At 36.0% G+C, this 23109-nt stretch overlaps 1 protein-coding gene across 3 annotated transcripts in view; it reads left to right on the top strand.

Annotated features, from left to right (window-relative positions):
• Positions 1-11047, top strand: part of CycA (cyclin A) — a 30333-nt gene extending 19286 nt beyond the window's left edge. For all 3 annotated transcript variants that reach the window (XM_069824193.1, XM_069824190.1, XM_069824191.1), the window contains exons 5-6: positions 2058-2305; positions 9349-11047. In XM_069824193.1, coding sequence (XP_069680294.1) covers positions 2058-2305; positions 9349-9397 — 297 coding nt within the window. In that variant the 3' untranslated portion in view covers positions 9398-11047. The remainder of the gene's footprint in view (positions 1-2057; positions 2306-9348) is intronic.
• The last annotated feature ends 12062 nt before the right edge of the window (positions 11048-23109 follow it).

The following is a 23109-nucleotide window of genomic DNA, read 5'->3' as shown; positions in this document are numbered from 1 at the left end:
CTCTGCTGCATAACTCTGAAATAAACCAATTTCAGAAAAAGTGCTATATAACATTTTACTCTTATTTTTACCCCTACATTACACCCACGAAGTTTGTGCAGTGACTTATGAATCATTCTGTATATGAAAGTGTTTGTGCTAAGAAAAAGTGGTCTGAATTATCGCGAATTCCGAATTAGCGATGTTTCACTGTATTTGCAACTTATAAGGATGAAATTTGTGCTTTTTCAAGATGCACTAAATGGTTTTTGGGGAATGCCCAGTTTCAAGCTTCTTTGATGTGTTTTCTTCAGGCTTCAATACACTTTTGCCAGGACAGCTTCCTCAATCATTGGTTGTGTTCAGCCGGGACAGCGCTGAAATAGTGACAGCACTGAACGCCTTGCTGGCCGACAGCGCTGGAATAGCGGCTGCCATTTTTCGTAGCAAAATTTTTTTCGCTGCAAGCTTGCTGCTAGCCAGCGAAAGTGGAGGGGGTAGACATCAACCAATGGTGCCGGAGTAGACAGAACAATGGCGTGTTTGTTTGTAAACACAGCGGACATTTTGCTGTCTGGTCGTTCAGCCACCAACAGCTGCTGTAACTCAGCAAAAATGAATCGCTACTGCAGCGCTGTCCCGGCTGAACGCAGCCATTGCTGATGTGCTTGGTTGTCTGCTCGAGGTGCATCTTCCACATTACCTGTGCTTTTGAATTTCTGTAGCAACCTACAAACAGTGGTGTGCGCTATTGGCTCTTGATCTGGATGCTGTCAATTAAAATCTGCTGCAACATCCCTTTGAAAGAGCCTTCATGTCCATATAGCAGAATGACTTCTACTTGCTCTTCAGTAGTCAACATTGTTCACCTATAAAATGACACTTCAAATATTTCATTTATAATCTATTTATGGTGTGGAACTTCTGGGCCAACTTTAAGGTATGGTCACACGTCGCTACTTTTGCTGCGCAACTTTTGTACTGCAGCTGCAAAAGTTGTGTGTCGTGTTCACACGTAAGCCAAAAGTAGGTGCTGCATGCTACTTTTTGTGCTGCGCAACCAGAGTGGTGCAAAACTTGCAATTGGAGGTTGCGAGTCTTCTGTTCACACACAAGGCTCTACTTTTGCAGCCGCAGTCTTGCTACAGGTTTTCAGCTCAGTGTTGACTTCTCAATATACATTTTGTGGTTATGTTCGCATTATTATGAAACTTACGTGATAGCTTATTTATCTATTATTTGCTTTTCTGTCCTAACTAGTATTCAGAAATTGGCATTATTTTTACTATAAAGCTTTTAAAAATGCCTATATACTTAAATGATAACAAACAGCATATACACATAATCAGTGTTGGCAACCCTCCTGTTTGAAACTATGCTACGGAAAATTAAAAAAAGAAATGAATTATTTCGTCAGCAAGTATACTCAGACTGTGTTGTGCATTTAGTAACTGTTACAAATAATTCATTTTCATCACATCTAACATTAAAATACATCCAAACAATAAAAGTATCATTGGCACATTTGGGTGGCAACCGCAGCAAAAGTTTCAACAAAACCGATATCAAAAATGCTGCAGCTGCAACCCTGAGAACCCTGTTCACACGTCGCAATTTCTAAGCTGCGTGCAGCATGAAAAAGTACCGGGCAGCAGGTTCGGCAACTGCTACTTTTCGGGTTGCACCGTTGTTCACATGTCGCAGTACGAAAGTTGCGCAGTTTTTTGTACTGCAGCGCTGCAAAAGTAGCGACGTGTGACCGTACCTTTAGTGAAATGACATAATTGATTTTAGCTTCTCTCAGCCCCTGCTTGCTTGTATTAAGCAAAAACTCCTGTTAGTTCCTGTTAGTAAAAGTTTTTACTGTAATGAATTTTAGGAACCTGATCCTGTCTTCACATAGGATATTGTTGAATTGAGCTTACAGTATTTTTCTTAATCACTCCCCCCCCCCCCCCCCTCATAGTATCCATGACCTGTAATTTTGGAATAGAAACCTGTAAAAAAGAAAAAAAAAAAAAGTGACTCTATTGAAGATAATTTTGTTTTGATGACTATCTCTGTGATACTTGTTTCAGTACCTGAGTGAGCTCTCTCTTTTGGAGGCTGATCCATATTTGCAGTTTGTTCCTTCAGAAATGGCAGCTGCATCCATAGCACTTGCTCAACACACTCTTGACCAGGAGGTGTGGTCTCAAGAGCTGGAAGATGCAACAGGCTACAAAATTGAAGATCTTAAACAGTGCATTCACCATCTTAACCTCACCTATTCAAATGCCACCACATATCCTCAGCAAGCTATCAGAGAAAAGTACAAGGGTAACAGGTAACAACTTCATTTTTTCTTCCAGAAAAGAGATGGGAAAGTTACAAAGTGAGAAAAATATAGTACACAAATTACGATTTGCTTAAAAATAAGCATCTGTGGTTGCAAATTACCATTTAAGTTATTATTAAGCTAGATGCGAAAATGATGAAGTGGGACTGAATATAGAAAACAGTTGAAACTTAAATTAAAGGAATAGAAAGTGCTTAGGTAATTTGACACATAAATAGAACATTTAATTCCTAGTCGCTAAAAATGAAATGGGGGGGGGGGTAGTTAAGGGGGCATTCTTTCAGAAACGGATGAGAATACAGGAGGTTCCTGAAACTAATCCATAATTCAGTATGCTGTATAGTTTTAAAGTTAAAAAAAATGGAAGTAGAGCTACTTCAGTTCATTAAGTTACTGAATGATTTTACAAAATAAGCCTTTTTAAAATAAAAGGGTTTTATTATCAGAAGTCTGTTCCATGGTATGTACTCTGATTTTAATGTTCTTAGCTTTCAACATGCCTGAGTATCTTCTAAATATTATTGGATGAACAACCAGCACCTTCCAGGTTTGTTCTTGATTTCATGTGCAGTTTTTTTGCACCAGTAATTACCCATGTTTATTTGAAGTATTTGATAAATTGTAATTGTCAACAAAAAATCGTGGAAGTCATTTTCTTAGACTACTCGAGTCTGTTCAAATTATTTTGTTCTTCACTTAGTGTTGGTACCTTAAATAAACGAAAAGGTAGAGTTCCTCAGTGTTAAACTTCAGTAATTTTGTGTTGATATACAAAAATGGTTTTATCTCCAAATTGTCCCAGAGTTTACTACGAAGAATTACATACTTCTGAGGTCTGAAAAAAAAAAATCTCTTATGCCGTTATATTTTTTTCAGATAATGAGTGAGACAAAAGATGTCCATGCAAGAAAGTCTTGTTCTGAAGTTACTGAGTTACTGCATTTATTTTTTTATCCATTTTGTCTTAGGATGATCCGTGCTATTCTAGTTTCCATCCACATCAATTCGTCCACACCTGTGGAGTAATGGTTAGCGCATCTGGCTGTGAAACCAGGTGGCCCTGGTTCGATTCCCGGTCGTGGCAAGTTACCTGGTTGAGGTTTTTTCCAGAGTTTTCCCTCAATCCAATATGGCAAATGCTGGGTAACTTTCGGTGCTGAACCCCAGACTCGTTTCACAGCATTATCACCTTCATCTCATTCAAATGCTAAATAACCTAAGGTGTTGATAAAGCATCGTAAAATAACCTACTTAAATAACAATAAAAATCTATTAATTCAGTGAGCATTAAGTCATAGATATACTTCCTGGACTTCCATATTTGTTCTTGTAGAAAATTCCATAAAATTCTAAAAGTTCTTAGTCTATATAAACTTAATTTCCTTCTATTCTGTCTTCTGATTAACGAAACTGATCTTCGTACATTTGATACATTTCTGTGAAACTCTCTCCATTCCTCATATAGTATAATATTTAGTACATTTCCACCTGACTAGTTCGTAGTTTCCTAATGAATTTCCAGGACTCTGCAGACTTTGTTCCTATTACTGTATATACATTTACTCTCCCATGTAGTATTATTCTACTACAAAACAGCTCCTCTCAATATACTAGTGGTTCTTTTATTATCCAGCCGTATTTGTAACTACAGTAGAATTAACGTTTCTTTAGACTTGGAGATCTGCTGTCATGGCAGTGTTGGCAACTTGCTGCTACTGCTAGGAGCCAGTCAGCCAAGTGGAATATGTTCGATAATGTGACAGCATCACCTACAAGCTTGAGTGGAAAGAACAGGGGGCATCAAACGAAGATTGGTTACTTACAAAGTTAACTGTGGTTGCCATGACAACCACCTGTAAACCAGGTGTCTAGTGATTACAAGTCACTCAGCTAGTGAGCTGTCTGAAGTCCAAAGAAAGTTTAATTCCGTTATATTTCTTATGTTTAGAGTTTTTTTAAATTCTCATTTCACTGAAAGGTTATTTTTTTAATTGTGCCTCAGACACGAGTAATTGCAGTGCTGCCTTCTGAATGGATTCCACTAAATGTTCATATCAGTTCTGTTGCTGTTAATTGTTATTCATTCAGTAAATTGTCAAACAGACTTCTTCATAAGTTCTTAGTACTGTTATTGATAGAAGATCTAAATTTTAACATCGGGTGGCCACTTTCACAACTCGGTTCTGTAAAAATGCGAACATCTATTAACAGTAAATTTCGTTTTCTGTTAGAACATAATCTGTTATTGAATTCAGTTTTCTGGGTGTATATACTGTATACTGTAGTTCAGGACAAAACAACCTTAGTTCCAGGAAGTACTCAAAGTACTCATCCCTTACTGCCTACTGTAAATATCAGTGAACAAAAGGCAACTTTGCTTTCACAGCTGTCCATTGTAAAAATTACTATGAAAGTTGAACTGCCTTCAGGCGATGAAGTGGAATGAGGAAGTTATGATTATCTCGAACTAGTTTCCTGGAAGGATTATGTCTTGGTTTTCTTCCCATTGTATTCAGTCTCATTGAAGTTAGAATAAGAATATATATTTCTATCTGGGATGTTTTCAGTACTACTGTAACACCATTACTGCAAATGTCCAGAATCTTCATTCTTTTTTTGATTCCCAGTTATTATTGATTTCAAATTTTTCTTTCGTGGTTTTACGGGTTCAGTGTGGACTTTGGACTTTTGAGCTACATTTCCGAGCAAAAAAATCGTAACTCGCATTTTTTATAAATGCATATTTAATTACAGGAGAGCTGTTCTGCATGATATATATTGTCATAATATTTTAAAGATCACTTAATAAACATCTATTTATACAATATGTACATTTTAACAAATAAAATTAAAATTAAACTGAGAATGAATAGAAGCATTATGTGGTTTTGGTGCCACTTGAATTAATTTTGTACATATTCATCTTCATAAATCTCTTGCCACTGAATAAACACAGAACTATTTTAACACATCCTATTCAGCATCTGGGCAATTAGAGTGCAGATCTCATCTGTAGAATTGTTTTCCATTCTTACGAAGAACTGCCCGAATCTCAGCCAGTGTGAAGAACTTTTTGGCAGTTTTGCTGTCTGATCATGTCCACACATACTTGAAGGAGTTGAGGTTAGGATTTCGTGTTGGCCAACCCAAAGTAATGATTTTTACATCCTCTAGGAACTGTGACTGATGTCGAGCATGTGATGTCTGGTGGTGTTGGGCATCAAAATCAAGTTTTTGCTGACATGAAGGGTGAAAGGGATGAGATGTTTAAGTAGTACAGACCTATTTAGTCCTGACAGCTCAGCAATGCAAAAGAGGGGAAGTAATAGGAGTGGGGAGAGTTCCAGAGTAGAGATAAGGGCGAGTGGTCTGTAAAGGAATGCAATACAGCTTAATTTTACTGGAAACATACTGCACGCATGACATCAGATTGCTTTGAAGGAGAGTGAATAACCCATACACCTCTTGGCATAACTAAAAGGACTTGCCTGACCTAGACGCACATCTCCGGCGACTGTCAGGACTAAATAATCATACTGTACCTATGTGATATAACAGTGTGCATTGAATTCCCCATTTTTTTTGTGAACGCAAACTTGGTGAGAGGTTGAAAGGTGATATCCTCCCATGCCACGACAGAACTTCTTTCATTGGCAATTGAATACTTCCTTGGAAAAAGGATGAACGTAAAATTAATGAAATGTGTGACTTAGGAAAAAAAAAAAAGTAGTTTTGAAGCATTCATTTATAACAATAAATGATTGCATCCAATAGTTGAATAAACTTGTATCCTTGATTAGTCAAATGGCTCTGCTAGTAATTATAGGCCTAACGAAATATGTCCCTAAAATTATTTTTCTTTCTCCTGTAAACGTATATTATAGATTTGTTTGTTACTCTCTTATTCCACGAGGTCTTCAGTTCTTGCTGAGAAGGTACAGGGGGTATAACACTCTCAAGGTCTTCTCCACACTTTCACTTCAACTTGGAGACCTGAGGCTGAACCTCAATTGGCTGAGAGCTTCCCCATGGTGGTTGAGTGGTCAGACCTCTGACCTGTCACACAGGTGGACTGGGTTCGAGTTCGTTAGGTCTGGGATTTTTCATTGAAAAATCCAAAGTGACACTTGTGGTGGACAAGGTCGCAGTTGGGGTTTTTCTCGGGGTTCTCCCATTTTTCTCCATATTAGGCATTTATGTAGTCACCATTTTTCCATTTTGTTGTCATTCCACAGCATTCCCCAATCGCTGGCTGGTGATGCATGGCAGGGGTGTTGCCTGCTCGATACCTGGATATGCAGTGAACCTTAGTGTAGTCAGCCAGTGTGGGTTTGGGAATGTGCGTAGTTTGAGGGTTAAAGCAATAGACCTTAACAGGTAGCAGTGGTGGCCCATAATGCCCTCTCTGTAAATTCAATTGACTGAGAGAACATTGCTCCACTGTCCAAATCATGTGTTCTTGAGTAAACTAGACAAATTGATGCTGATGTGTCAACTGAAGGCCACTCAAAGGCTGCCTTCTTAATGTTCTTATGCACCTGTTTCTTGTCTCTACTACTGTAACATATGGCCATGTGCACCATTCTCGATCATCTAGCCCGTTTATTAGCAATCACGGAAACATGATTAATTCTTGACAATGATCATGTTATAGATGCGGTGCACTGACATTTTCCCTCGATCAACTCAGTACCGTCAGCTGACGTACGCTCACTTGAGAAGAATCATCTGAGCGCTAGGTTATCACATATAAAACTGCAAAAGAATGCACTCTGTCAATTATCGCTTCGTTTTTGTTTGTCGGAGTGTTTCAAACATCCTCGCAGTTTTCAAATAAGTTTCAATAATCATGGAAGAAAAAAGAAAAGAGCACCCAACTTCTCACAGTTCGAAGTGGGAATTCTTTTAGAACTCGTCTGCAATTCTGCACCCATATTAGAGAATAAAAGTACTGATGGAAGTTCTCTAAGAGAAAAGCAGGCTACCTTGTTGGATTTAACCTCACAATTCAACATGAGTTATACGTGTTTACAGAATTCCACATAATTTGTAATGTAATTTATACAGTGGTTATTTCATATTATTGATAATAATTGGGAAACATTCAGTATATGGATACCTCACTGACAATTATCTCGAAATAGGCTACTAAAAAGAGCAGATTTGTATGTGTTTGTCGAATGCCCATAATCTTGCTTACGAAAAGACACATTTCAGTGCCAATAATTTATTTGGGAAAATTTCAGTATACGGATACCTCGCTAACAATTATTAAAAAAAAAAAGAAGAAGAAGAAGAAATTCGTCTGTATATGTTGAATACGCATCATCATGCATATGAAAAGGAAGTTTTTAGTGCCAATTTATTTTGTGTGCACAAGGTTGAAATTTTGGAGTAAGAGGGAAAGGAAAGTATCCTTGTTCTGAATTTTATCCATTTATTTTGTGTTCACAAGATTGGAATTTTGGAGTAAGAGGGAAAGGAAGGTATCCGTGTAATTTCTCTTAATTCAAGCGTAAATAGCCTAATTGTCCAAAACGTCATGTAGGTCCTAATAGTTTCAAATGGCAAATCTATAGCTAATAAGTGATAATCTCGCATTCTACAAAATGGTCATTTAGTTTTACTATATTATTACCGGCATAGAATAACTACTTTATTACTACGTTAACAAAATTGGACAGTTAGGCCTAAATACTATTTTGTCCTCAAGTAAAGTCCCGATCTTCTAAAGCAGAAACATATATAAAACATTGGTCTATTTTGAGAGAAAAAAAAAAACATTTTTATTATTCATCTACAAACTTACTCATTCTACAATAACAACAATTCTGTTATTTCCGCAGTGATTTGCGTGTTCAAGATACATCATTTAATCTTCAATTCCATCAAGTACGTCAAATCGTGCTGCCATTTTGGTTTTCTCGACTTGACCATGTTCAATTCAACATAATCGGTCCCACACCTGTGATCAAATTTGATCATCAACTTGCTTGTTTAACTTTGATCGAGATTGATACTCCGCAAATTGGTGTTGAAGGTGGTCAAATGCCGACTTAACATCGTCAAATTTTAATCGAGAATGATGCACACGGGCAATAGTCTCCCAACACGAAGTTAAAAAGCATTCATCTTGGTTTGATGTTAACCTCAGATGACCTTCATGTATATAAGGTGGTTGTTCTTGATAATGTCTTATAGTTCGAAAAAACTCGTAGTTCTTAGCACATTCACAACATAATGGAAGTGCATCCATCATCAATTAATGCAGCTGCTCTTGCAGAGACTTCTGGACTCAAAGCCATCTTGAGTCAAACTTTCATTCGCGAAACTTTATTAATTACTGAATAAAAAGTTTTGGAAATGTGTACAAAGACCACCGAATGTAACAAAATCAACAATGGGGATACAGCAAAGACTGCGAAGTTATGAAACATCTACTGTATGACATATCTTTAAAACCTAGTGTATCAGATACTTGTAAAACTTTAATTAAACTACAAAACATGTCTCGATGGGAATAGGGGTACAAAATAGCATGGAGAGGTCCCGATTTTCTTATTCCAAAATGTTCATAACTGTATCCTAATACCAAAACCAAACAATAATCACATCTAATTAATATAATTTTGTAACAATATTTCAAATATTGAAACTGGTGTTTTTTTGAAGTGTGTTTGGTTTCAGATTTGTTTTTAGGAATTTGTGCAACTTTTATTTCTTTCTTTTATTTTAAAAGGAATGTAACTGAAGGCGAATCTTTCTTTGTTACTGCTATAGTGTTCAAATTCACTCTTCAGTTCTTGTAGAGAAGTTCTTCTATTTTGCCTCACAGCACCTAAAGTTCCAGTTGCTTTATTAATGTTATTCAGGTTCAGACCTGTCTGGACAGTTTCTGCTCAAGGTATTTTATTTCCCTCGTACCGAATCATATCTTGTTTTTTTTTTGTGGTATCTTATGGACTACAGAGGAAATGTATTTATTCTGTGAAATTGCATATAATGGTTAATGAGATTGTGGTTTGTTCCAGATGGCACAATGTCTCGCTGCTGACGCCACGCACGCCACCACTTTGTTGATACAGAAACTGCATGACAGAATGTGTACAAAACTAAGCACGAAAATGCATTTGAAATTTTATGAGGCAACCGAATTTTTTTAATCTGTATTGTAGGGCTTTTATCTCTTACCATACCCATATCAGAATGTGGTATGTATAAGAATACTTTTGTGCTATATTGTATGTATGTATATTTTTAGAAGTATAGACAGCAAGCAATTTTTAGAAGTGATTCTTTTGAAGAATGTTTTTAATGGTAGCTCTTACTTAGCACTTTAAATTTAAATTTGTTTTGTTAAAATTTTGCGATGAGATTTTTTTTATTCTATTTACCTCAAATATTCAGAAATATTTCTTCACTAAATTTTCTTGCTGAGTAAGCATAGAATTTGCAGATTTTGCCTCAGATTAATCATAAATTTTAGATTCGAAAGGGATATTAAAATTTGCATACTAGTGTTATTTTAATTTAATTGTATAAAAAATACAAGAACTACTGGAATAATTTCAGACATAACATTTTGGTTTATGTTGTTAAATTTGAGCTAAATTCTCACGTTTTAGCTAAACCACTATTATAATATTGCAATGTGACAATGCATTTATCAATCCACTGCAATAAATTACTGCATATTTTTAGCGGTGTATTTCCTTTTTGTGAGTTTTTCTGTAAGAAATGTTATTCTAAACTATCTCTTTACTAAATTACTTCGTGTCACCATCTGCTTCTCGTATAATGGTTTCTTTGTAAGTTTGTAACACGTAATTATCTCTGTACATACACTTTTGTTGAATATTTATGTAAGTGTAACACAATTTTCTGATGCATGTAGTGGTTGTTTAATTTTAGAAAGGAAAGAAAAATAAATTAGTTTTTATAAATTGGTCGGTATTAAATTTGTCAGTAATGTTCTCTCTCTCTCTCTCTCTCTCTCTCTCTCTCTCTCTCTCTCTCTCTCTCTCTCTCTCCCCTATTTTCTCTGGAGACACTGGAATCTTAAATTTTAAGATTGTTCTTGTATTAAATATTGTATATTAATATTCAATGGAATTCTGTCTCTGGACCCAAGTATTGTGTGTTCGGGTCAAGTTGTGACTTTTTTTTTCTTTCCCAATTGAAAATTTCGAAATTCCCTTTGGGAAAGGCGTAAAAGTGATGGATACCATGTCATTATGTTCATGGAATGTAAGAAAATGACAGTCTATTGTATGTTGCAAGTGAAGTTTTCAACTGCCTTTGTATTACCCACCTATATAATTCTTATATTCAGTTATTCATACATAGATAGTATCCCTTGGTTCTGCATTTGGGATGTAATGTGAAATTCTCTAGTCTTGCTCTATTTTATTAGTGGGAGGAATTCTGCTATCCAAACATCACCATTGTAGAAACAGAACTGTCTTAGGTTAACAGTCCACGAACATTTTGTTGATCAATAATGTATGAAGGTATAGAAACTAACAAGATTAAAATATTATCTAGTTCAAAAGTGCAATTAGGATTTTTTTTTTCCATTATCCTTTTAAGGACTATAGTTCTAAAGTTCAGTGGTCAGGCATTTAAAGCACTTGAAATAATGTGAGTAGAAAGACATTGAAATGTTACAAAAATAATGCTGTTAAAATAACATAATTACTATAAAATTTAATAAATTTTTACGAAGCATGACGAGGTTACAGCCTTTCTCTCCTTTTTGTTACAAGAATGAAATAAATACGGAGACATTCCTAAAGATGTCTTAAGGTGCATCTATACGGTTCAACTTTAAAAAATGTCATTCAAAACAGTGCACCATGGAGAGAGAAAATCTTCATGCATCTTAATTGAATGTGAGTTTTAAACTTTATTCTTGCAATATTTATCCCAAATTGCATGTGTATGTGCATGGAAAATTGAACCGTGTAGATGTACAGCCCAGTTACTTTATGGTGACAGCTCATCAATGCAAGAGAGAAGATTTGAGTGTGGAAGGGAGATGGAGCGAGCGTTTTCTAGCTGGAGGGAGTGAGGGAAATACAGTCATATTAAAAATGAAATCTCACATTGCTCTCTTGCACATAGCAGTGTCTGCATAATTCTGAGCTCCAGTCACTGTGTTCACTTCATACTCCGGAACAATAGTCACTAATAAACACTACTGAAGTAAACTAACATGGAAATATAATGAGCAGCAGTTTGAGTAATAGTCCAATGAAATCCTAATTTTAAATTAACTTTCCTCAAAATCGAGATACCTTCCTGAAAGTCGATAGTCTTTCAATTTCAATATATATTTTTTAAGTGTGGGCCTCTGTTTCTGTGAAATATAGAACTCTTTTATGGTTTGTCTTATGACAGCTTCATTAAAGTTGTCCACAGTTGATTTTGGAGCACCCTTGGGCACAGCGGTAACCTCTGCTACAAGTTTTCCAACATTTGTTACGTATTTTCTTCAGACACTATCTTCATAAAATGCTACACATTGCTTGCAACTGCGAATGCAATACCCACCTTTCAGTTTGCATCTAACATGCAGCATTTTCACAAATAGAAAATAGCAGTGAATCTAGACAATATACTATACACTAAACAATACAAAACAGAAACACTACAACTATTTAACTAAATGAAACTTACATACATTAAATTGGAACACACAAGACAGTGGTGTGGTATGTCCTTAGTGTGACTGTATGCTCACACTAACGCTCCCAAGATGTGACCGCTAACGCAGCCAGGGAAAGACTGAAATGAACACCCCTTCGAACAGACAATGAACTCGCCTAAACCCAGTGGCGGTTTCTAGGGGAGGGAAGGGAGGAACATTTTCCTCACGTTTTACTTGTTTTGAAAGTAAATACCAAATGAAATGTGTGCCTTGAAATTCAAGAAAGATTCGATAATTTTTAAGTTCACAACTATAAGAAAACCCGGTTGATCAAGTTTTAAACGACGTGCACTCATGTGCTGCTAGAAAACTGTTAGAAAGATGCGAGATTGTTTGTGTGGAGGAAAGTCAATCCATTCCTCCTTTACTGCAGTTAACACACATGGACAACAGCGCACTAGCGGCCAGAGAAAGAAGCAGATTTTTAAAGCAAGTAAATGAACGGATAGGGAGGAGATCTTCCTCTGAATCAGCGCATGGGCGGGAAATAGAAACCGCCTGGTCTTGCAGCAAGCTCACTACCGCTGCCATCTAATGATGCTGTATTCAACCAGACTATAACACATCTAGGAGGAGAGACAATAAAAACAGTTTTAACGCAAAGCTATGAAATACACCATATAAACTTTATTTAAAATTATAAATCAAAATATATTATTCATTCCACTTTATATAAGCTACTATTCATGGTTTGAAACTTTCGAGAATATCTCAAGGTTGAAGTTGGATTTATATAAAACAAAGAGGAAGAAGTTCTACGTTAGTATCACAGAGCTTTTTGGCCCCTGAAATTCACTTCCATTCATTGTCTACTAGACAGAACAGCAGCCAAGTTGTCAGTTTTGTACAAATATATTTGAAATTGAAAGTACTCCAAACTACATTATTTTTAACGTAAGAAAAATTAATCGGCCACCAACAGCTTTGAACAATAATGGTAGTATGACTTTACAAGAACTGACATTCTTCAAAGGCATGTGATACGGAACTTGTAAAATGTACACGTGGCAACACAGACCACGTGGGTAGGTGCAGTGTTCTCGCTTTCCCAATAGATCATTTCTCATTCCCACTTCTGTAAAACGGTTTAGGTTACGTGTTAGTAGCTAGTCTCTTCCAACACGTGTGATGCTGTAGTGTGCGCGAAAAGTGCTGTGAGGTTGTGAATTTCCTTGTAATTGCTAATTTGTGCAATTATTCAACAATGAATGGAAGTGAAAACACATATTTTGGACAATTTAGGAAATCAGTTTCCAAGAACAGATTATTGCTATACAAAAAGGAAGGCCAACCCCAACACTACCTGGTCTTACATGTATACATGAAGGCTAATTTTTAGCATGTTTCTCTCAAGAAGGTGTTATTTTGCGCTGTTAACTTCTTTCCTCCTCTTGAGAGATATGCAAGAGCCGCCACTGCCCAAACCACTGCGTCGCCAGGCAGGAGCTGCCATCATAAAGTAACTTGCCTGTAGCTTAAAATCGCTAGCATTGGAAACTTCATAGTAGGTTCCCTAATAACAAATGACTTCAGATTTTTACAGATGGATCCTACTGTCTATTTGCCTACTTTCCTCGTTTTATAAATCAAGTTATAGAATTACAAATGTTGGTGAAGTTGAAGCTTTCTATTTGGCACTTCAGGAAGTGTTATACCAGGTCTCTTTATTTTCAGCAAGCTATTGCTATAACAATCAGTCTGTCACCTGAAAATAAAAAAAATAATTGAATGTTGGAAAATAATTGTATACCGTCTGATGAGGCTTGACAAAAGGAGAATTTTTCAGTGGACACTGACTCACCATGTATGTGTTTTTTTTTTTTATTCCTCAGTGATACAGTGTTAAAGGTTGTGTAATCAAGATGTATAAAAATTAGAAATGAAAATTAATATAATTTGTAATTAATTTCATATACATACATCAGAAGTCAATTCTTTGTTAAATTACAATTTGTGGCCATCAATATTTTTATACTTCAGGATATTTTTCGTTATGTCTTTCCATGGTCTGTACATTTTTTGTGATGCTTTTTTTTTGTGCATATTATGTGCTGTGTGCCCCCACCACATTCTTTACTCAAAACTAAAAGTTTCCATTCTGGGTTAAATACTGGTGGTTAAATATATATGTTCTCATGCATGTAACCAGCACACCCCGCCTATGGCTTCCACTAATCTTGATTAGGAGACATACCCCTTTTGTTTGGTATGTTCTCATCTAATCTGCTACAGGTACAGTGAGAGCACGCTTGTGTCTAAGGACATCATTTGACAAGGCTGGTCTATATTATAGCCAGTGGTGCCATTCAGTCGCTCCACCCGAACCATCATAATCAGTAGCAGCACAATAGTCCATTATGAGCCTCTGCTTCTCTTAGAATCTTCTTTCAGACTTCTTTATCTCTGGCAACCAGCCACCATCCTTTGATTCTTAACCGTCTCAAGTGTTCCAAAACTCCATGTTGTTCCATACCTCTCCCTCCCTCAGATTTATTTTCCATAACTTTCTTGAGTATGTCGTATTCTGTCATTCTTTGTACATGCCCTGCCCACCGTAGTCTTGACACTTTAGTTCTTTTAACCAGATCAGAAGACTTACATAGTTCGTTGCTTAACTTACTGGCTTTTAAGGAACCTGGAGGTTCATTGCCGCCCTCACATAAGCCCGCCATTGGTCCCTATCCTGAGCAAGATTAATCCAGTCTCTATCATCATATCCCACCTCTCTCAAATCCATTTTAATATCTTCCCATCTACATCTCTGCCTCTCCAAAGGTCTTTTCCCCTCTGGCCTCCCAACTAACACTCTATATGCATTTATGGATTCGCCCATACGTGCTACATATCCTGCTCATCTCAAACGTCTGGATTTACATAGTTCGTCGCTATACTTAATAGTTCTATCTCCACAAAACCTAAATTGGAGAAAATGGAGTTTAAAGGTTAAGATGCGTAGCATTTTGTTGGTAGGGAAGATACGAAAAATACACTTACATGGTACTTTTACGTACATAATCATGTGTTTATTACACATTTCAACAAAAGTTTACATTGCCGTATTTGGCTGTATTTCAAACAAATATATTGGAGATGGAACCTTTGGCAAAATAACTTCAAGACTTCTTTTATTATTAGAAGGGGTATCTCCAAAGAAACATACATATGTAATTTTTAATAGTCTTCCAACACAGTTTTGTAAAACTGAACATCAACTATGGGCATGTATGGACATATTGACTCCAGGTATTTTACTTTTGCAGAAGGAATGGTCACATGATAGTTGTAAGATGTGCTGGGCATTGTTAAAGAAATACTGTTACCTTCAGATATTATCACTTGCTCCCTTGTTTTCCTTCCTTTGAAAAGCTTTAAAGCAACAAACTCACTGTCATAACTTAACACATACTTTATCTGGAAAATAATTCACTCGTGTAAAGAAATTATTTACTTCAGAGAGAGGTACTGCAGAGATATTAATACTTTTGGATATCCTTTTTTTTTTTTCACACTAGTACAACATCAATCTTCTATGCAAGACTACAGCCTGGTTCTACACTCTTTATGTGTTTGTTAGTGCTTAGAAAATGCCAAATAGCTACTGACATAATACTGTTTTTGTTTTGCAAAACACATGAATCAGACCACAGCTTAATTTTCCAAAATTAACTATGAATATTAACTTTTTTGGCTGGCAGAATTTTTTCATATGTTTGAACTTGCATGTAGTACGGCAGGTCTTTCCCTTCTATATGGATAATCTTTTTAAATTTCCTTTCCCATCCACATATTTAGTTCCTTGCTCTCTTCTTCCATTCTTGATGTTTTCACACACTGACTTGGATCTCGTAACCTTTTCTGAGAACGGAATATTTCTTGCCTGTATTAAAAGCAAGAAAGTATACTATTAGCTATTTATGCACTAAATTATTAAAACAGTACGATTTTCCATAAAAGTGATCGGCTGTCTTACACATTCGTTTCAAGAAAATTATTTACTTCTTCCCTTCAAAATGTATTGGCATCTTTCTCTTCCCTAGTCGGTGTTGTGGTAAAATAACTGCGTATGCTTGTTCATTCTGAACTTCATCAGAATCGTAAATGTAAAAAATGATTCTTAGTTCATATGAGTAAATATGCATTCAGACAGTTTCTTAAAAAACACTGAAGGTTGGTATTATTTAACGTGTTTTTAATACTTATCAGCTAGGTAACTTTCGGTGCTGGACCCCGGACTCATTTCACTGGCATTATCACCATTTCATTCAGACTCTAAATAACCTAGATGTTGATACAGCGTCGTAAAATAACCCAATAAAATAAAAAAAAATACTTATCAACTATTAATAATATCACTATCTTTCATCACTGTGTGCTTCCTTGTATTTTCCACTGTTGCTGTCAACATGTTTCCTTATGTAATCATGTGACTATATAGCAATGTGATTCACTTCTGGAGATACAACCATTAAGAACAAAAATAAGTGTTACTTTCGGACTTAGGACTAAGAAGAACTGCGAATTGCAATATTATTAGGTTGTTTCTTTTGTAATTCTATGATCAATTTATATTCTTTAGGTCCATGAGATTCGTTTGTATACCATAACTCGATTTTGTTAAAAAGTGGAGTTAGAAACATTAAAAACTCAGGTGACGAGTTGGTAAAGCTCAAAATTATACCTTATACGCCAATCTCCTTTATCACATACTGGGCCATATGTTTTCCTTAATATCTTTGTTTCAAATGATCTCAGTCTTGACATATCGTACTTGGATAGGGTCCATGTTTTACTGTCATATATTAGCACTGGTTTAACCAAGGTTTTATATAGATTACATTTCGTTTTCCTTGTAAGAATCATTTACTTAAAATCCATCAATAATCCAAAATATGCTTTATTGGCATTTCGAATTCTATCAATTTCTTCACTAATGCTGTTGGTATCTTTAATTAAGGAGCCAAGATATACAAAACTAGATACCCTCTGATATTTATATTGATTAATATTTTTGTGTGCTATTTGTGTTATGTCTCTTTTATTTTTTGTTACCAATACTTACTTATGGCTTTTAAGGAACCCGGAAGTTCATTGCCATTCTCATATAAGCCCGCCATTGGTCCCTATCCTGAGCAAGATTAATCCAGTCTCTACCATCATATCCCACCTCCCTCAAATCCATTTTAATATCTTTCCATCTATGTCTCGGCCTCCCCAAAGGTCTTTTTCCCTCCTGCCTCCCAACTAACACTCTATATGCATTTCTGGATTCGCCCATATGTGCTACATGCCTTGCCCATCTCAAACGTCTGGATTTAATGTTCCTAATTATGTCAGGTGAAGAATACAATGCGTGCAGCTCTGCGTCGTGTAACTTTCTCCATTCTCCTGTAACTTCATCCCTCTTAGCCCCAATTCCTAAGAAGAATAATTCCTAAGAACCTTATTCTCAAACACCCTTAATCTCTGTTCTTCTCTCAAAGTGATAGTTCAAGTTTCACAACCATACAGAACTTTTTGTTACCAATAATCATGTTTAATTTTTTCTTCATTTATTTTCAATCCCATTTTACTAGCTGTTGTTTCTAGAGCCATAAAGGTTCTCTCTCCACCCGAACCACTTATTAAATTTGTTGCAATCTATACAACTGCTTCTTAAATTTTGCGAGCTAATTTAGCTTTTTTTTTTTTTTTTTTTTTTAAGAAAGGGAAGAACGATGTTAATTCAACACAAAACGCTCAAGCTTTTTAATATTGCGTAAACAAAATGTAAAAAATAAAAATACAGTTCGAAGTAATGATAGTAGGCCTATATTGCTTTGCTATTTCCCGTCCATGTGTGCAGGCAATCAGGACAGTCTATAATAATCTAATCTAATCTAAATGTCAAGAGGAAAACGAGCTATTGTCTGGTTCCCTGACTGTAACTCAAGGCAATGTAATTTAAAAATTGTAACATATCGCACTGCTAAATAATTTTTTTTTTTCTTTTCATTTATTGGTTGACCTGCAAACTTGCTATACAGACCACTGTTAAATTATGGATTATCCCACACACAATATCATGATGAGGTTGGCTGTAAAGTCTCCTCTAATTAAATTTATTTTTAAATTAATTAACTATTTTTGTGAACTATGAGAACAAAAATGTGATTAATGATTTTCTGTGTTAAATTTATGAAGAGTTGTCAGTATCGCTAAGAAAGATGTCCTGAGGTAGTTTCCTTTTAAATCTAGATGGCTGACAAGATCTTGCTCCAGTGTTATATGCCACAGCTCCAGGAACGCCAGGAAGTTTGTTGAAGAAAGATTTTGGCATTGAATGGATGTACTGTTCTAGTGGAATAATTCCCAATTCTTGATGCAGTTGCTGATTTCTTACAAACCATGGGGCATTTGTTGCTGTTCGCAGGAACTTGTTGGCGATGCATGTGAGTCTTATTTGCTGTCCCAAAATAACGAAATAGAGACTTGTGGAAATAGAGCATCATCGACACCACACGTAAACAGAAGTGCATCACGAAACAGGAAGTCTAGAAGCGTAGAGAGGACTGATAAGAAAAATAACTCATCAAGCGGGCAGAAGGAATCAGAAATAACAAATAGAAGAATTGATGAGCTTACGGCAGTGAATGATATTAGAGCATACCTAAATAAACTAGACAGCACTGTTTTCACAGATCCCTTTAGAAGAAAGAAGAGTGAAGAAGGAAAACCTTGTATGGAAGAAGAAGCTGGAACCAGTGAAGATGCTGTTTGGGGAGCTGGGGCACAGACTGAGAGAACGACCAGTGAGGGTAGTCCGAGGCGCGCAAGTGAAAATACATCAAGGAGAAGCGATTGTGGATCAACCGGCAAAGTCAGCGCAAGTGAAGACCAATTAATAAGAATGCCACATGCCGTTGGTAGTCCGGGGTGCGCGAGAGGAAGTGCTACAATTTGGAGGAGCTGTGCGATACCGACCGATGAAGTAGAAGCAGGTGACGAACAGTTAATAAGAGGTAAAATGACAAATAGAAACTCTAACAGAAATAAAGTAGATTCAATCAAAACTATTTGCTGTCCCCCACACTGGCTAAATAATTGATTTTGTCAAAGATAGTTGCACCTTTACATCAAAATACACATTTTTTTTACAGGAAGCGAAACTCTTGGATCTTGGTACTCGAATTTTTTCGGTCTCTGTTGACCTTAAATTTTCGGGTTTAACATAAGGTAGGATAGTTCGCAAGACAAACAACACTGGTTCTCAAATTATGAATTTGAGGCTTTTCTCTTTCCGATTGTGTGTTCCAGAACACTGAAAATGGGTAAAACAAACCCAAGATATAACTTACAAATATAGCCTATTTTAATTTCGAATGCTGACAGTTTGTCTTCTGAGGCAGCGTGGATGAATAAAGAGTGAAGGCATTAATATTATACCAGTTCATTGTTCTAACACCCGAGTTTTATGTGTAGAGTTATTGCTGCTGTCTGTTGTGAAAATTTGAATCTTGGAAATTTAATGGAAAAAACATTTCCAACGAAGTGATAATTTAAGAATAATTCGGCACGTGTTGTGGTACCTCTGCGTGCTTGTCTAAGGGAATAGGAATTCAGAATACTTTCTGCAAAACTATTAAGAAAACTGGGTGGCGATCTGCAACACATTAGAGATGTGTCCTTTTATCAGATATTCCCAGCTAGCAAGAAGTTGCCAGTGATTTTGGTGTTAGACTACCGGGATATGTGGTTGAGGGGTGTAGTGTGTTCGTAAATAATTTGGTACGTTTTATGGTACCTCTATGCTTGCTTGTTTAAGGGAACAGGAATTCAGACAAACACTGCAAATCTTTTAAGAAGGTCTTGTCTGCAGCATGTAGATAATGCATTAATGAAAGTTTCCATTCATATTACATTTCAATAAAGGTTTTGTTGAAAATAAACTGCGAAAGGACAAAGAACAAGATAGTTGTCTAATTTGTTTATTTTCAGAAGATCAGTAGATTTCTAACAAAACGAGATCTACTGCAAAACCAGTAGGCCTGGTGACACTGATGCCGCTACCGGTACCGTACTATGTAACTTGTAACAGTTCAAGGTACTCGTCATGATTTAAAATGCTTTGACATCTAGGGTTTGAATAATAATTTATAGTATCTATCGTACTTAATGGCATTATTTGATTTGAGTTTAAAATGTTGTAACTTTCATTGGAAGGGAGGTGAACTATGGTGCCCATATATAAGCTTTTATTTTCGATTTATAGACCAGTGTTCTGCAACTGGTGTGATACAGCATACTGGCATTCCTCCACAAGGTGAAAGGTGTTACGTGAACTTTTACCTATTATTATAAGAAATTAATACAGTTAAAATGAAAGTAAGAAAATTGTCTATTTTAAGTAAGATGGTACTTATTTATTCTTTATTACATGCTGCGAATTTTATGTTGTCAAAGAAATTAAGTGTATTTTTTAATAATTTATTTACTCAACATTGTTATATCGTTGTTTGCTTATTGATATATTAATTTTTGTATTCTCGCCTCTACTGCTGCGCTGGCTTGGTGCGGTTTCTTTGTAACACTGTGTTTTGTGTACCATAACCAGGCCTTTCGGAACATATTTTATTACTTCGGAATATGTATGGTAAGACTTTCCTGTGTTAAATTTCAACGTACCTCGTTTACATATTTCGACCTATTTATGGGTCATCTTCAGAACTCTGAACAGTGTTAAAAGTTGTGTAATCAAGATGTATATTTTATTACTTTACTGCCTGCCACTTTGTCAGAAGCTGGGAGCATGACTGACCTGACTAGGAATTGTCGCCAAGTTTGAAGTTTCCCATTTCTTACAATAACTGACAGCTTCACAACCTTAAGATATTTGTTACAATAAATGACAACCCGATTCCTCTGACATTTTTTAAAACATTTACAATTTTCGCAGACAGTATGTCTGAGTTACTAAACTCTCTTAATGTCATGTACAGGTTCAATAAAACGTGTCAGATTACCCTTAGCAGAGGATTTTTCAAGAAATGTTTCTGCATGATTGGTTCCTTATTAACTAATAATACAATTCAAATAGAAACTAACCACACAAAAACCAAGCCAATAAGCGTAAAATGAGGCATTGCTCAAGGATCTCCATTGTCTCCAATAATTTTCAATTTGGCACTGAATTGCGTTCTTGAAAATTTAACATCATGAAATTAGCAAACAATATGGTTTTACATTTTCCAATGATCTTCAAAACCTGAGTGCTTTCGCATTTGCTGATGATTTGGCTCTCACTGGAAAAGATGAAAAGTCAGCAACAGCTCTCATTGATATGGCTGAAAGTAAATTAGATGAACTAGGTCTTGAAATTAACACTATTAAAAGCAAGTGTATAAGTCTCGAAAGAGGTATTTTAGCTAAAGGAGCTCTCATTTCACTTCATGGATCAGCTATACAGTGTACTGATGATAAATCTGAAACAATTCGATATCTGGGAGTTGATTTTCGCGACAAAATATACAGTACTTAGATAAAAAGAAAATTATAACAAATTTAACATGTGATCTTAACAATCTTACACAAACTCCATTACTGAAGCCTGATCAGAAATTGAAGATTGTGAATGAATATATATGGCCTGGGCTCATCTATCCTTTGCAATGTGCTCCACTTGATCAGCTCCCTGACCGCTTCCTTAAAGATCTAGATAAAGTAATTAGAAGTGCTGTCAAAGAAATGATATATCTTCCTAATAAACCTAATGACATGCTATATTCTTCTAAAAAAGTACGTGGCCTAGGACTTATTAAGGCTGAATGGGAAGCTAATATTCAGCATTTTAACATCTGTAAACGACTCTCACAAGTCAGTGATGATCGTCTCCTTGTCAGGAATAGTGAAGAGGAGAAGAAAACTACTCTCAAGCACCTGAAAATTCCTGAAGCCAGCATAACACCTCGAACTACTGGCAGACATCTACGTGATGAATTGTGAAAGAGATCGTTCGAATCCTGAATATATTAATGCAATCAAGATGTCCTGCAACCTTACTGCAGTGCGCTCCGTTCCTGGCAGAGCTTTCAGCACGACCCGTTGCCGTCAACCAGACAGAAACTCTTGGCCACGTGTTGGACTTTTGTCAGAAAGGAGAGTTATTGCATAACAACAGGCATCATAGAGTCCGTGGAGCTATCGCCTGTCTTCTTCGGAACAAGGGTTGGGAAGTTCATGAAGAGGTCCACTGCATTTCTGAAGACGATTCTCACAGAAGAGCGGATATAGTAGCAATAAACAGGCAACAACAAAAGGCTATTATCATAGATCCAAATATACGCATGGAGAGAGATCTAAACCAAGCTCATCAGGTTGATCAGGAAAAGAGGGTCATTTATGAACCTTGTATTCCCTACCTTAGTTCCAAGTATAACATCCCTCTCTTCAATTGGTCAGTGACAGGTTTATTTTTTGGTGCTCGGAGTTCTTTACCAAAATTTACATATAATTTTTTAAAACAATTATCAATATCTTTTGAAATTCAAAAAATTATCTCGCAAATTCTTAAAGATTCCCAGCAGATTATACAGTTTCATTTATACCACTCAGAAGGCCTTAATTAAGGATATGCTAATTTTAAATAAAATCTTTTATTTATAAGTATAATTTTAAGGTCATCTTCTAAGATTTTGTTTTATAATTGATAGTGAACGTTGCTTAATTATTACATTTTATTTTTATAACAATATTCATATTTAATTGATTATATTTGTTTGCTATTCTCTCTCTCTCTCTCTCTCTCTCTCTCTCTCTCTCTCCAAATTTAAAATTTCGCTAGCAGGCGGTGTGAGAAAAAATTTTGACGAATGGGATTGGTCATTTGGATGGCCAATCACAAGACACCAATCATTTGTTTTCAGGTCTCTAAGCAACAATAGTTAAATTCAATTCTATCACAGTTGTGCTCCGAAGTGGTCGTAAAATTGTAATTGTTAGATAGTTTTACTGTTTGCTATTAATATCAAACTTTTATACTTTGAAGATGGACAAGTTATTTGTACGGAGTGTTTCGTACGCGAGTGCAAGTAGTGAGATCCGAAAGAAA

The sequence above is a fragment of the Periplaneta americana genome, chromosome 4, assembly GCF_040183065.1.
Source record: "Periplaneta americana isolate PAMFEO1 chromosome 4, P.americana_PAMFEO1_priV1, whole genome shotgun sequence".
Taxonomy (NCBI): Eukaryota; Metazoa; Arthropoda; class Insecta; order Blattodea; family Blattidae; genus Periplaneta; species Periplaneta americana.
The sequence above is the reverse complement of the archived record's forward strand: the minus strand, read 5'-3'. Positions and strand labels throughout refer to the sequence as shown.